The 13385-nt window shown below is 40.3% G+C and overlaps 1 protein-coding gene and 2 pseudogenes across 2 annotated transcripts; 1 reads left to right on the top strand and 2 right to left on the bottom strand.

The window, feature by feature from the left end:
• Nucleotides 1-1220: 1220 nt before the first annotated feature.
• LOC125593886 lies at nucleotides 1221-1615 on the top strand (annotated as a pseudogene).
• LOC125593885 lies at nucleotides 1615-2567 on the bottom strand. The gene is made up of 3 exons (XM_048770253.1): nucleotides 2488-2567; nucleotides 2087-2225; nucleotides 1615-1830 (listed from the first exon to the last, which is right to left on the bottom strand). The coding sequence occupies exons 1-3, from the start codon at nucleotides 2565-2567 to the stop codon at nucleotides 1651-1653; spliced, it is 399 nt and encodes a 132-aa protein (XP_048626210.1). The 3' UTR covers nucleotides 1615-1650.
• A 743-nt stretch (nucleotides 2568-3310) lies between these two features.
• LOC125593887 lies at nucleotides 3311-12874 on the bottom strand (annotated as a pseudogene). Its single transcript, XR_007329702.1, has 19 exons — nucleotides 12644-12874; nucleotides 10962-12564; nucleotides 10372-10797; nucleotides 10098-10259; nucleotides 9848-9982; nucleotides 9240-9665; nucleotides 8977-9093; nucleotides 8400-8695; nucleotides 7888-8294; nucleotides 7697-7749; nucleotides 7520-7621; nucleotides 5687-7419; nucleotides 5482-5590; nucleotides 5102-5282; nucleotides 4911-4978; nucleotides 4724-4839; nucleotides 3833-4642; nucleotides 3654-3751; nucleotides 3311-3570 (listed from the first exon to the last, which is right to left on the bottom strand). The product of XR_007329702.1 is annotated as an uncharacterized LOC125593887 (transcript).
• Nucleotides 12875-13385: the final 511 nt, after the last annotated feature.

The raw sequence follows: 13385 nt of genomic DNA on the forward strand, positions 1-13385 counted from the left end.
ATAAAAAATCGAACAAAAATTTAAGTGCAATAATTGGTAATATATTTAAATAGTGAAACTAAATTTGAACTAAATCAGATTTACAATTTTCGTAATTAAGGATTTTTGTATTCTAAATGTCCAAATCAAAGATAACACCTTTCCAAATTGATTTAGAGATTATCATAAATAACTGGGTCAAGTATGTCATTAATTATTAGAGACATTAAAATATAAGTGAAGTTGATGTCCTTTTAAAATGGACCATTAATGAATCTAGTGGGTCATGACTCATGATTAATTTTGTCCATTAAGTTTCTTGCTCTAAATGGAATAAACTCTAATTGTGATTCGGAAAATAGGTCCACCCAGAGGTATATTACCTTTCTATTATTAGATAAACAATAATTAATTTAGTATTACCCATTCCATGTAAATTACTTCAAACTAGTCTAGGAACTAAACTTGATTTTTTATTGGTTATATCTCTAACAATCAATCATGGAAGGACCACAAAATACACCCATATTTGTTTTTGCAACATCTATGTAATTTATATATAATCTTAGTTAAAGTGAGTTCTAAGTCATGTTTCCATCTGAGGTTTAAAATTATACTACAATTAAAGGAGACAAAATGACACCAAAATTAATTAATTAAATGAGAAGAAAGAAAATGTAATTTAACTGATTTTTGAGGAGATTATATTAAAATGATAAATTAATTGTTATTCAAACTTTAAATTTAAAAATTCATTTCACGTATACGATTATTGAACTTTTCATTTCATAAACAATTCTGAAATACAATGTTTTTGTAAATATTTTAAATTGTGAATTTTTAAACGAATTTAAATTGTTTGGACATAGTTACAAAAATAAAAATCTAAATCTCATAGTTTTAAACGAAATTTTAGAATTATTTAACAAAAATCACATTAAACTCTCTAATTCATATAAAACTCAGTAAACTGTGTCAATTCGTATAATAGTTTTGCTATAAACATATGTTTCCATTTTGCTTTAAAAATTATTAAATTTATTACTAGATTGTTTATAGTTCCTAAAATTTCAGTGCATCTGGTCTCTACTCCAAAAACTGTCTGCAGTCGCTGAAACGTCAAACACTAGCGTCTGGTGCCTTGCGTTGGTTTGGTTTGGTTTGATTTACTGCCGTTTGTATGTCCACCCTTATTGGAAGATACTTAAAACTCATTAGCCTCCTCAACATTTAAATCCTAGGACGAATATGGAGACAAGGTTTTAAAATGTTTGCAGAAACCACCCTTCCTCTTTATCTTCGACCTCAATGATCTCTGGTACACGAGCTTGAATGATCTGATCTCGAGTTCCGATGGCTTTGGTTCGTTGTTTTTCACCACTTACAATCACAAGGCAGGTTTCTCTTGTTGGAAATGGATTCTTCAAACATAGCCATTCGAAATGAGCTCGTGAAAAGAGCAGCTTCGATGCGTCTTCAGTCTTCTACGATTGTATCTGCTACTGACACCAACTGGTTTAAGAATTTCTGTTTGAAGGCAAAGCATCAGGCGGCTGCTTGTCTCAGACCGGTCTACCGGATTCTAACGTTTGGTTTAGCTAAGAGATGTAATAGAAAGGGTGATCCCATCTTGTAAATGTTAAATACTTAGATAAACAATCAGACAATTTTTCAAGCTTTTTCACTGCCATCTAAAAATATGAGAACCGGTTCTATCAACATCATTATCATCGTAGAACTAAACATCATACAAGTGTTTCTCATATTTAACGTTTTTTTCTTAGCTCGTTTGGAAGAAGTCCTCAACGTCTCTTTTCTCACATCATCTGTAGCTTTTGTGTCCAGAAACGGCTGCACCACAAAAAAAAAAGAGAGAGGCAAAATCAACACAGGTTACAAGTTACAACACGTGAATCTAAGCCTTTTAAGCACACTTTGTTTTGCCACTGATGAGTTTCACCAATTTGGTCCCAAACACTGGTTTTACAACTTAAACATGTATGCTAACAAGTTCATACAAAAACAATGGGAACATAGGAAGAAACAAACGTGCTCTACTGGTCCTATTCTTCATAAAGAATAGAGAGTGAGACAAGATTGTTCAAACCTCGTCCTTTCTCTTTTGGAGGTCAAGAAGTTCTCGGCAATAAGCAAGACACTCAGCCTGGTAAGCTGCAGCTAAATCCTTAATCAAAGCTTTCCTCTTGATGATCCCAACCACTTTCACAACAACAGAGAGAGAGAGAGAGAGTCAAGAAAGCATTTTTTTTAGCAAAAACACAGAGCAAGCTGGTGAATGAATCATGATCCTAAACACATTAATGAATGTTCTAATCAATCATTGCAGATCTGATTCTCTAACTATCAAAGCTAAATTTACGATCTTTCGAAAACCCAACAGCAAACAGAACGACCTTTGGTACAATTAACCATGGCGGAGAGGAAGGATAGAAAGCAAACCTAGAAATGGATTTGATGTTGCAGAATCCATTTGGGAATTAAAATTACTTCGCCAAGTTCTTCAACCCTGAGGAGCTTTTCGAGATCGAGAAGCTCAAGCATGACGCCAAGAAAGGATCCAAAGTCATGTTTGTGCTCAACCTCGTGTTTAGGGTGGTCAAGAGGGAGAAAATCCTCATCTTCTGCCACAACATTGCGCCGATCCGCCTGTTTCTTGAGCTGTTTGAGAATGTGTTCAGGTGGAAGAGAGGGAGAGAGATCCTTACCTTAACAGGGGATCTTGAGCTGTTTGACAGAGGCAGAGTGATAGACAAATTTGAAGAGCATGGAGGTCCTTCTCGTGTTCTGCTGGCTTCAATCACAGCCTGTGCAGAAGGGATCAGTCTAACTGCTGCTTCGAGGGTGATCATGCTTGACTCGGAGTGGAATCCTTCCAAGACAAAGCAAGCAATAGCACGCGCGTTCAGACCAGGACAGCAGAAAGTGGTGCACGTTTACCAGCTCTTATCCAGAGGAACACTTGAGGAAGACAAATACAGGAGGACGACGTGGAAAGAGTGGGTCTCAAGTATGATTTTCAGCGAAGAATTTGTAGAGGACCCGTCACAATGGCAAGCTGAAAAGATTGAAGACGATGTTCTCAGAGAGATCGTAGAGGAAGACAAAAGTCAAATCCTTCCATATGATCATGAAGAACGAGAAAGCTTCAACTGGTTGATGATGATGATGATTCATTCCTGTAACAGCTTCTTTGTATTGCAATAAAACTAATCAATTATCGCAACTGTGTAATAATTCAGCTGCATATCATAATCTTAATAATGTGAAACAATATTTTTTCATCATACTATACTTATGATAAGAGGAAAGGAGTCAGGGAAGATGACGGTACTTGGCAATAATAAAACAGTTGTTTTATTCAAACAACAGTTGTCTTACCTCTCTGAGTCACACAGACTGAGATATAATCTAACTTAAAAATCATAATCACACCTACAATAACATATCATCTCTCCCTAGCCAACAACGAAAGTATTTTTCTCAGAGCTCGATATTAAATTTAGGACCCTAACAGCAGCAGAGACTGCCTCTTTCTTTTCTTAGCTTTTGCTCCTTCCATTACCTACTTGCCTGCCAAAAACAAAATCTATATAGTGTTAGCTCAATATAGTTGCCTCCAAGTCATTTTACTACTAGACACTATAGAACATCACCTCTAGAGTTACTGTTTCCTTTGACTTTGGTGACTTCTGCTGTGTGACATGGAAGGAATCTTTGAGGTCATCATGGATGTTTGCAGACCTTCAAGTAGCTGGAGAGCAGCGCACATAAACTCAAAAGTAAATTAAAGCGATTGCCATATAGAAATGAATGTAATGTCCTGTATACTTACTCTAGAAGTTGGCTGAATCCTGCGGACAGACCTACGTGGTTCCATTCCATCTGATGCTTTTGAAGAATTATCATCCAACGCCTTGGCCTCTTCAATCTTGGGTAACCTCCCTGCAGTAGGAGCCACTTTCCCTTTCCCAGTAGTGGTCGAGGAGGAACTATCTTGGCCTTGTGAAGATGATGTGATTTGCTCTTCCCCTGTTCCCTTGGCTGGATCCCTGGAAGTTGATGCAGGACCTTTGTTCTCTCCACTCTGACCAACGGCATCTTCAGATTCCATATTTAAGGATGTTGTATTACGAGAGTCCTTGCGGGGAATTATCCTAGGTGCAGCAACCGGCTTCTCTTTGGTCTTGGGCGCAGGTTTGAAAGTCTTGGGCTTCGTTGTTGTTGTTGTCTGTTTTTCTCTCGGTTTAGAAGGCAATCTCCAGCTCCCTGGTCCTGGATTTTGGGGCACAATTGGTTTCACAGCCTTAGCTGGTTCCTTCTGTTTCCGAGTTTGATTGCTCGCCTCTGAAACGTAATGTTTGCTCACGTCCATGAACTTCCTTGTCTTTCCAGGTTTAGGGACACCATAGATCACTTTTGCTCCCTGCGTTTGCAAACCGGTTCTCTTCATTCGGAGTGGACCAGGATTGCCCTCCTTTCTCCCGATGTTAAATGTAGTCTCTGAAACACCGAGGTCAAGAACACCAGTCTGAGGCGGTTTGCCTAAATCCGGATCAACGGCAGTTTCCATTTTCGTGTCTTTTCCTTCAGCCACAGGAGCTGGAGCTCCTAGTCTAGGACGCTTCTCCTTTGGAGTATCACCCTGCAATTCAAATTTTCGAGTCATTCAAAATAGCAAAGTATCCAACACGAAGCTTCTAGCTTCACAGAAGGGTCATAGTACCTCATGTGACGAGCTGATGCTTTCTCCTGAAGTAGAACATTCAATCCACCTTCCATCTTTCCATACAAGAGAAGGACGAAGATTCCAAGCTTTGATAGTCAAAGTCTCTCCTTGTGCTGCCAAAAAGAAAAAGAGAAACAGTTTAGAACATGAAAATGAGATATCTTCATCACACGTCTTTACGAACCTGGAAAATGCACAGTCACTGTATTTTCATCATTTTTGTTCTTCTCCGTGATAACACCCTCCAACCAACTAAAAGAGAACAAAACACATAGATAAAGCTTCCAAAGTTAGTGGAATGAATAGAATAGGATTTTCACAAAACGGAAAATTCAAAACAATACAGATTTTGTGTTGTGGGCTCATTGCTGTTACCTGTCATGAACCCACGAGTCTACCCTATCTCCAAGTTTCCAAACAGGATCCCCAATGGCAGCTCTGCGCCTCTTCCTGGTTCCTTCATATGGCAGGGCAGTAATAGAACGAGCAGTTCTTATTTTCGGGGCCTCATCACCTTCACCTTTGAGGGCTACCCACTCCTTCAGCTTATCTGTTCCTGATAAGAGATAAAAGAATCGGATCAACTAACAGAGTACTGCACATGCATAAAATATAATAATGGAAAGTGGGTGATTATATACGGTTACATATATATCATACACTTGGAGCAATATGTAAAGTAAATGAGAGATAACGATCAAATACAGATCACTGCAAGGACTAACATAAAAAAAATTTATGGCCAACTAATAAACCTTGTTCTACAGAAAGGTCACTGAACAGCACATAAGCTTTCCCATCCTCTAAGCTCAATACATTGGCAGAGTACCATGCGGTTCTTAATTCAGGTCCTTCCTTGAAAACCTACATAGAAATTTTTTATCTCCATTACAAAAAGAAACACAACCAGCATCGAGCAGTTTGCTATAGAAAGTGTATATATGCAAACATAGCACAAACCTCTACATGAGAACCTTCCTTGATGCACTCGTCGTTTGCTTTTCTCATAATCTGCTCACTTTCAGTCTGGGTGTCAATCGAAGATTTTGACCCAACTTCTGGCTCGAAAACTCCAGCAGTGTGTTTAGCCACGTCTGCACTTATATGACCTTTCTGTCCATTTGTTTTCTTTCCAGTGGCAGAAACTAGACCTAGACCTAGACCTAGACCTAGACCTAGACCTAGACCATCAGCTGTTCTCGCGGAGCCATCCAACTCAGTATGCGCAGTGCTGGGACTAGCAAAACCTCTATCACTAGTAGTCTCAGTTTCTTTTTCTAATACACCCACTTTACAAGGCTGCACTTTCTCAGATTCTTGAGCCTGCCTCCAATAATTACTTGGACCCACCTCCACCAGCTTATTGAGCGACGGAGGATGACCCATTGAAACAAGTATTCCAGCTTGTGAAACCGCCTCTGATGCCAGTTCTGCTGCCTTAACAATGGACTCCACATTTTCAGCTCGTTTGGTGGCCGCTGTGGCAGCCTCGACCCTCTTCTTAGCCGCCTCTCTGGCAGCACTAAGGAACGGACTGGAGCTGACCACTGCACCTTCACCCTTCAAGACAGAAGCAGGGGTACCCTGGCCTTGAGTTAGTACATCATTTGACTTGTGGAGTTCATTACCCTGATAAGAAACACTAGGAAGGGATGCTTCTTCAGCCATTAATTTTGCCTGAAATGCCGCATTAGCTGCGACATTGGCGGCGGCAGCTGCAGCCTTTGCCACTGCAGCGGCAGCAGCTATGGCAACAGCAGCGGAAGCTAATCTGCCTTGAGTTTCTGGCTGGAGGCCAGCATGCCTCTGTTGCTCTATCTGCTTCCATACGTATTCGCTGTGACTAACGGCTGCAGTAGCGAGAGCAGAAGCATCCTCTGCATGCATCTTAGCCTCATTAAGCTTATCAATGGTATCTGCCGGTAACACAGATCTCTGCTTAACTTCAGATACAAGGTTACCACCAAAAATTGGGGATTGCAAAGATGATTTCATTTTCTTTCCAGGGAACGTAGATACCAGGTTCATAGGGACTGCAGAGATGGAATCAACACTGGGCAGGGTGCCTGCGTTAGAAGTCAGACTACCCGGAGCAGCTGTAATAGGTACAGGTGTTGATATAGAAACAAGAGGTGAGACAACTACTTCTGTCTGCTGTAGCGAATTCAAAATGCTTGGATCAGACTCCACAGAGACTGGCATTTTCTTCCGTTTCCTTGATTTCGTCCCAGTGGAGTGTTGAGCAGGTGCTACAACTGTACTGGCTGGCTCAAGTGTTTGTGTCCCTTTGAAAATATTGCCAGAAGTTCCACTCAGAACATGCTTACCGCCAGAGTAAGGCAAGGACGATTCTTTTGTGGGTGTCAATTTTACAGATTCGGTGATCGGGAAAACGGGGAAACGAGAACCAACATCGAACCCACTGGTCTGCGGAGAAGCAAGCCACGGGTTGGGGTAAGGGAGAGGGGACATCCAAGCCGTATTATGTCCAATATTCGTAACCGATGCAGCTTGATGAGCATGTGATGAAGAAGGCAGTGGTGCAGCAGCTGAACCTCTCTGAATGCTTCTTGATTGTAAAGTTTCGAGGGGAGTTGACAAACTCCATAAAGGTGATGAGAGTGGAATTATGGGTTTCGTCGCTGAACTCGCTTTGCTACTGGTGTGACTCATTGACGGGGTCTCTGTCTTCCCTGGAAATGCAGTTTCGGGTATTTAGCTACGGAATGCAAACAGCAGCAGAGCTGAGAAATAAAATATAACCATAAGAGCTGAATAAATCGAAGTAGAAACCTGCACGTGATTGCAATGGCGTTTCAGGACTAGAAACACGCATTCTCTGAGCCCTTACAGCACAAGCACGCCATGCTTTCTCCCAAGTGCCTCTCCCACCATCTAGAGAAGTTCAGAATCAACATGCTTTGTCTCAAAAATGGGTAATACAATAGGTTAAGAGAATAATAGTCTTACCTGCACCACCAAATGCAGATATCATATACGCTTCATCGGGTGCTGTCCCTTGGCTGTAACGGGAGAAAAAAAACAAAACAATTATAATTTTGTCAGACAGTAAGATGTGCAAGAACTCTGAATGAGATCGCTACTGAGTCTCTCTGACTCAACAAAACTTAAGAGCACGTACGGAGTAACATAGAACTTACATCAGACCACCGTAAACAAAAATCTGTGCACGTAGTTGCACTTGTTGCGAGTCAGTGAAAGGTCGACGAAAAATGCTTGAGGGAGCAGTCGAATTCATATCCGGTAGACTAGTCGTGGGGGCTGAAAGGGTACCAAACGAATTAAGAACAGGAGTCTGAAGACTTTGCTGTTTCTCAGTAGAGTGTGTGATTTGAGTAGAAGAACCAGAATTCTGATTAACAGCATTTGCTTTGCCTGCACTTTGAAAATGTTGAAAAGGTGCAGCCCCCTTTACACTATTTCCTTTTCTAGAAGTCTCTTTTCCTGCAGATTTAGGTGTTCGCCTGGGTTTACGCTCAGATTTTCTTTTCGAAGACTTCGCAGCTGTTTTCTCTAAGCTAGATTTAGACGGAGATCCCACCACTATCTGAATAAACAAAAGCATATGCTACGTAAGGATGATAACAACATAATGTAACAGCATTCGCTTTGTCTACTGATGAAACTATGTTGAGATATAGATCGGACGTACCGGAGAGACAAGGGTAGTTTCGGAAATTTCCACTGCTTTCCTTGGATCGGAAGTCAAGTTCAGCCCACTGCTGAAGGTCGGGTTTCTATTCAAGACCGGAGATTCGGTAGCCATCAAACTCAAAGTATTCTGATCCTCTGTCTTATTAAGTTGTAGTTCGGTCATCTTACGAGCTGGGGAAGAAATGACAGGAGACCCTAAATTTGTAGCAGCGTTTTCAGTTCCAGCAACATGGGACTTTACAAAAGGCTCAGAACTTGTAGAAGCACAGGACACTCCTATTTCAATTACACCACCTGCAATATCCGCAAGGACAGGTATATGTTTTCGATGAGTGCACATCCTTTTATTCCACGAATCTAGAAAAGGAAAAGCATTGGTCGTCCCAGATCAAGACCGGTAAAACTTAGTCATAAGTTTATGGTAACTGCATTTTTTAACAGACACATTCTCTTATTTAAAATTTACACAGATTATTGATTATATCGTGGAAACACGCCTAATATGTATCTTTTAAATAAACCTTTCTAAATAATCAGAAGAAACTTCTTGCTGCTACATGATCATATACACTCACCTGTGGGGTGTGAAACAGGAGTCGCAGCTGTCATAATCCCACCGGCAGCAGTCATAGCCAAGGGGCTAGCGCTAGGGTTTTCATTTATGGCATCGTTGTCCAGAACTGACTGAAACTCTGAGGAAAACGCAAAAGAAAAGAGATTACTTCAACATAAATCAAACCATCAAAGGGTAAACAAATATGGTAAGGTCTTTACGGAACGACAATATACAAAGAAAAGACTACACGTGCAAATACTACGGCCAAAAAAAAAACATTACCAGGGACGTTTACAACTTCTGCTAGATTTTCTTCTAAAATTCTTCCCTCACACTGCTGAGGCAAAACTTGTCCAGCGGCATCAGCATCTACTGCATCCTTTGGCCCTTCAGAGGCAGGACAGCCTTCGACAAATTGTGTACTTTGGTGAGTATCTTCAGTCTGCTTCCTAGGTTGTTGTACAATAGGACCCCCTGAATTACTTGCTTCCACGGGTGGAACAGTTTGACAATTTTCAGGTTCGGCAGATGAAACCTTCCCGGTTACAGAGAAATTGACTTGCTCATTAGCCTCAGATGATGTGGTCACCATATGTAAATCTACTGAAGATGTAAGACTGACAGCAGGTGCTCCATCTTGGCTTAGATGTTGCGATTCTTCAGGTTTGAGAGGAAATGCTTCACATTCTTTACCGTCAATCATTGTCCCTGAGAAATAAAAGGTATACACATACACATGTAGAGTGTTATAAATAAGTAATTATGATATATCAATTTTGTATGCAATTACCGGCTGTACGCTAAACCCAAAAAAAAAAAGAAAGAAGAAGAAGAAATACAGAACCAAGAGTATGAAACTATATATCAAAAGAATGAGACAATATAATTACCTGATTTGTCTATTGGAATGGTGTCAGACTGAGAATTTGACTCCACCAGCTTGGATGCGGAGTCTCTTATAACATAACCAACAGACTCAGACACAACGCTTTCAGATAAGACTTGAGAGCTCTTGGCATCCGGATCTGTATGAATTCACAAATATTCACATACCTAACAGGTATCTTTCTAAATAAACCATTCTAAAACAATCAGAAGAAACTGCTAGAAAGAAAGTTTCACATGATCATACAAACTCACCAGCGGGGTATGAAACAGAAGTCGCAGATGTCATAATCCTACCGGATGCAGCAGTCTTATCCTCTTCCTGGCAATCTGCCACAGCTTCACTCCGAAGATTAGCCAAGGAGCTAGCTTTAGGGTTTTCATTTAAGGCATCCTTGTCCAGAATTGACCGAGTCTCTAAGGAAACGCAAATATGGTAAGGTCTTAACGGAACGACAGTATACAAAGAAAAGAGCACGTGCAAATACTACGCAAAAAAAAAAAAAAAAAAAAAAAAAAAAACATTTACCAGGGACGTCTACAACTTCTGTTAGATTTTTTTCTAAAATTGTTTCCTCGCACTGCTGAGGCAAAACTTGTCCAGCGGCATCAGCATCTACTGCATCCTTTGCCCCTTCAGAGGTAGGACAACCATCGAAAAATTGTGTACTTTGCTGAGTATCTTCAGTATGCTTGCTAGGTTGTTGTGCAATATGAATCCCGGAATTACTTGCTTCCACAGGTGAAACAGTTTGGCAATTTTCAGGTTCGCCAGATAAAACCTTCTCGGTTACAGAGAAATTGACTTGCTCATTAGCCTCAGATGATGTAGTCACCATATGTAAATCTACTGAAGATGTAAGACTGACAGCAGAAGCTCCATCTTGGCTTAGATGTTGCGATTCTTCAGGTTTGAGAGGAAAGGCTTTACATTCTTTAATGTCAATCATAGTCCCTGAGAAATAAAATGTATACACATACACATGTAGAGGGTTTATAAATAAATAATTAATGATATATCAATTGTACGTACTAAACCCCCCCAAAAAAAAATGAAGAAAAAAATGCAGAACCAAGAGTATAAAAGTATATATCAAAAGAATGAGACAATATAATTACCTGGATTTTCTTTTGGAATGGTGTCAGACTGAGAATTTGACTCCAACAGCTTGGATGCAGAGTCTCTTGAAACATAACGAACAGACTCGGATACAAAGCTTTCAGATAAGACTTGAGAGCTCTTGGCATCCTGATCTCTATCATTGGCATTGACAGCTAATTCCATGCTTTGTTTGAGATAAGATATGCGAGCACTACCTTCCTTATTGTCACCCTTATTAGACACATCACCATCTGTGCATTCAACCATTGAGTCCATTTGTGAAACATTAACACTTTCTGAAGTCTCAACTCGAAGTATCTCTGTATGTGTCTCAGTCTGAAAAGTAGATTCATGTTCACTGCTTGTTATATTTGGTAATACCCCAGTGAGTTCCAAAGATGCTTCAACAGTTGCGCTGGTATTCGCACTGCTGACAGGAAGATCTTGGCATTGGGTCCCTGAAACGTCTGGTTCAGCTACCTCAAGAGCAGAGAGAGCTTGGTCCCCTCTTTCTAGTACCGTGACATCAGATAGCTCCATATCCTTCAAATCAGACTTAGCAGTGTGGTCGCTGATATCATTTTCATCATTGAAAACCTCTGGAAGCAAAGTGGTCTGATTATTCAACTCACCACTAGCAGAAACCCCAGTCTGTACAGTTCCGTGGCTACAATCAATTTCCATCCTTGATTCTGTGTTGGCTTCGTCTTGTGTTTGGTCAAGAAGACTATAAGTAGTCTCAGTTCTTATCTTACCATGACCACCAGTATCCACAGCCTCTACAGTCCCGGTATCTGAAGGTAAAACGACACTGTTTTCCTCCATGGATGCCTCTTCCGTAACGGTTTGGTTATGAACACTGTCAGTCGTCTCAGTTCCTATCGAATCAAGACCAGCAGAACTCACATGAGCTAAAACTGCATTATTTTCCGCAACGGTTTGGTCAAGAAGACTATCCGTTGTCTCAGTCCCTATCTTATCATGACAAGCAGTATCCACAACCTCTACAGGCACAGCCGCTGTATTTGAAGCCAAAATGGCATTATCTTCCGACTCCTCCTGCACAAGAGTTGGTGAGTCATCTTTCAGCGGGACCTGTTCCTGTCCAGCATCTGTCTTGCACACAGAGGAGGAGTCTCCTGGAGTATCATCCACAGAAGGGTTGATGGGAGTTTCCTCTTTGGAAAGAATAGTCTCAAGGTTTGTCTGACCAGGCTCCAATTGATCCATTGTGCAGCCTAGCTCATCCGAAGTCTTGATAGAATTATCTTTCTCTCTTACAATGACTTGGTCCTCCTGTCCAACTGAATTCAAAAGCATTTCAACGGATTCTGACGAAGTAGCCTCAGACCAAACATTAGTATGCCTAGAAATGGCACAAGACTCTGTTGCAGCTGAGCTAAACACTACACCACTACTTCCACGAGAGAAATCCTCAATCCAGTTACTATCTTCGTTACCCTCAATACCAAGAAAACCTCAGTTTCGACTAAACTATCAAACCTCTCGTCAAAATCAAACCTTGGAAGAGACACCGGAGGAAACTTAGTGTTAGCTTCACCAGCTAAATGGAGATTGTGGTTTTGAAAGTCACTGTCATCATAATCCATGGGGCTATTCCTGACATATATGAGAGAACATGTGTAAAAATCAAAGCCGTGAAAGAGATGAATTCAACTCGAGTGTATAGAAACGCTACCTCCCTCCATTCGGCGACGAAAACCGACCTCAGATGTTCCCTAATCGCACGTTCATCTACTGCTCCACCAAAACAATATCAAACTCGTCAATACTATCTTTCCTCTCACATCCGTTGCGTCGGTGGTCAAGAAGGTTAAACTTACCGGAAAATTCAAGCTGATGGAGCGGACCTAGGGTTCCGGCGAAGAAAAGAGGTTTGGCGAGTGAAGCAGATTGGGAGAGAGAGAGATCGATAAATTATTCGATTTACTCAGGGAAATGAAACGAATAAATTTAAATTATATAAACAAAATATGGATGCTCATTCCGCTACATCCAGACTGACACGTGTCTTATTTCCTGAATCTTGCGGCTAGTATTGAATTTAACAAAACATCTGATAGTAGTAGGTTTTTTTTAACTTTTTAAAACGTGAGTTCAGTTGAAAGAAAAATTTAATGACCGAGAGGTAAATAAAGTCTTTTTTTTTTTTTTTTTACAATGACTAAGAGGCGAGAGGTAAACGTTAATGACTCATGTTTATTGATTGTACGGTAAAAAAAATGTCTTAAAAGATAAAATAATATCTTTTTTTTTCTTTTTGTGTTAATTAATTAACGGTCTAGATTAATTTGGCAAAAATAGTTATTTGTGAAATAGGCAAAAAAAAAAAGTAATTAGTCTTTTTTTTTTTATCCAGAGGTTAAAGAGCAATAGACCATACTCCTCGATCTTAAATCATCGAGATTAGGTTTTTACAA

This window comes from Brassica napus (genome assembly GCF_020379485.1).
Source record: "Brassica napus cultivar Da-Ae chromosome A1 unlocalized genomic scaffold, Da-Ae chrA01_Random_20, whole genome shotgun sequence".
Lineage (NCBI taxonomy): Eukaryota > Viridiplantae > Streptophyta > Magnoliopsida > Brassicales > Brassicaceae > Brassica > Brassica napus.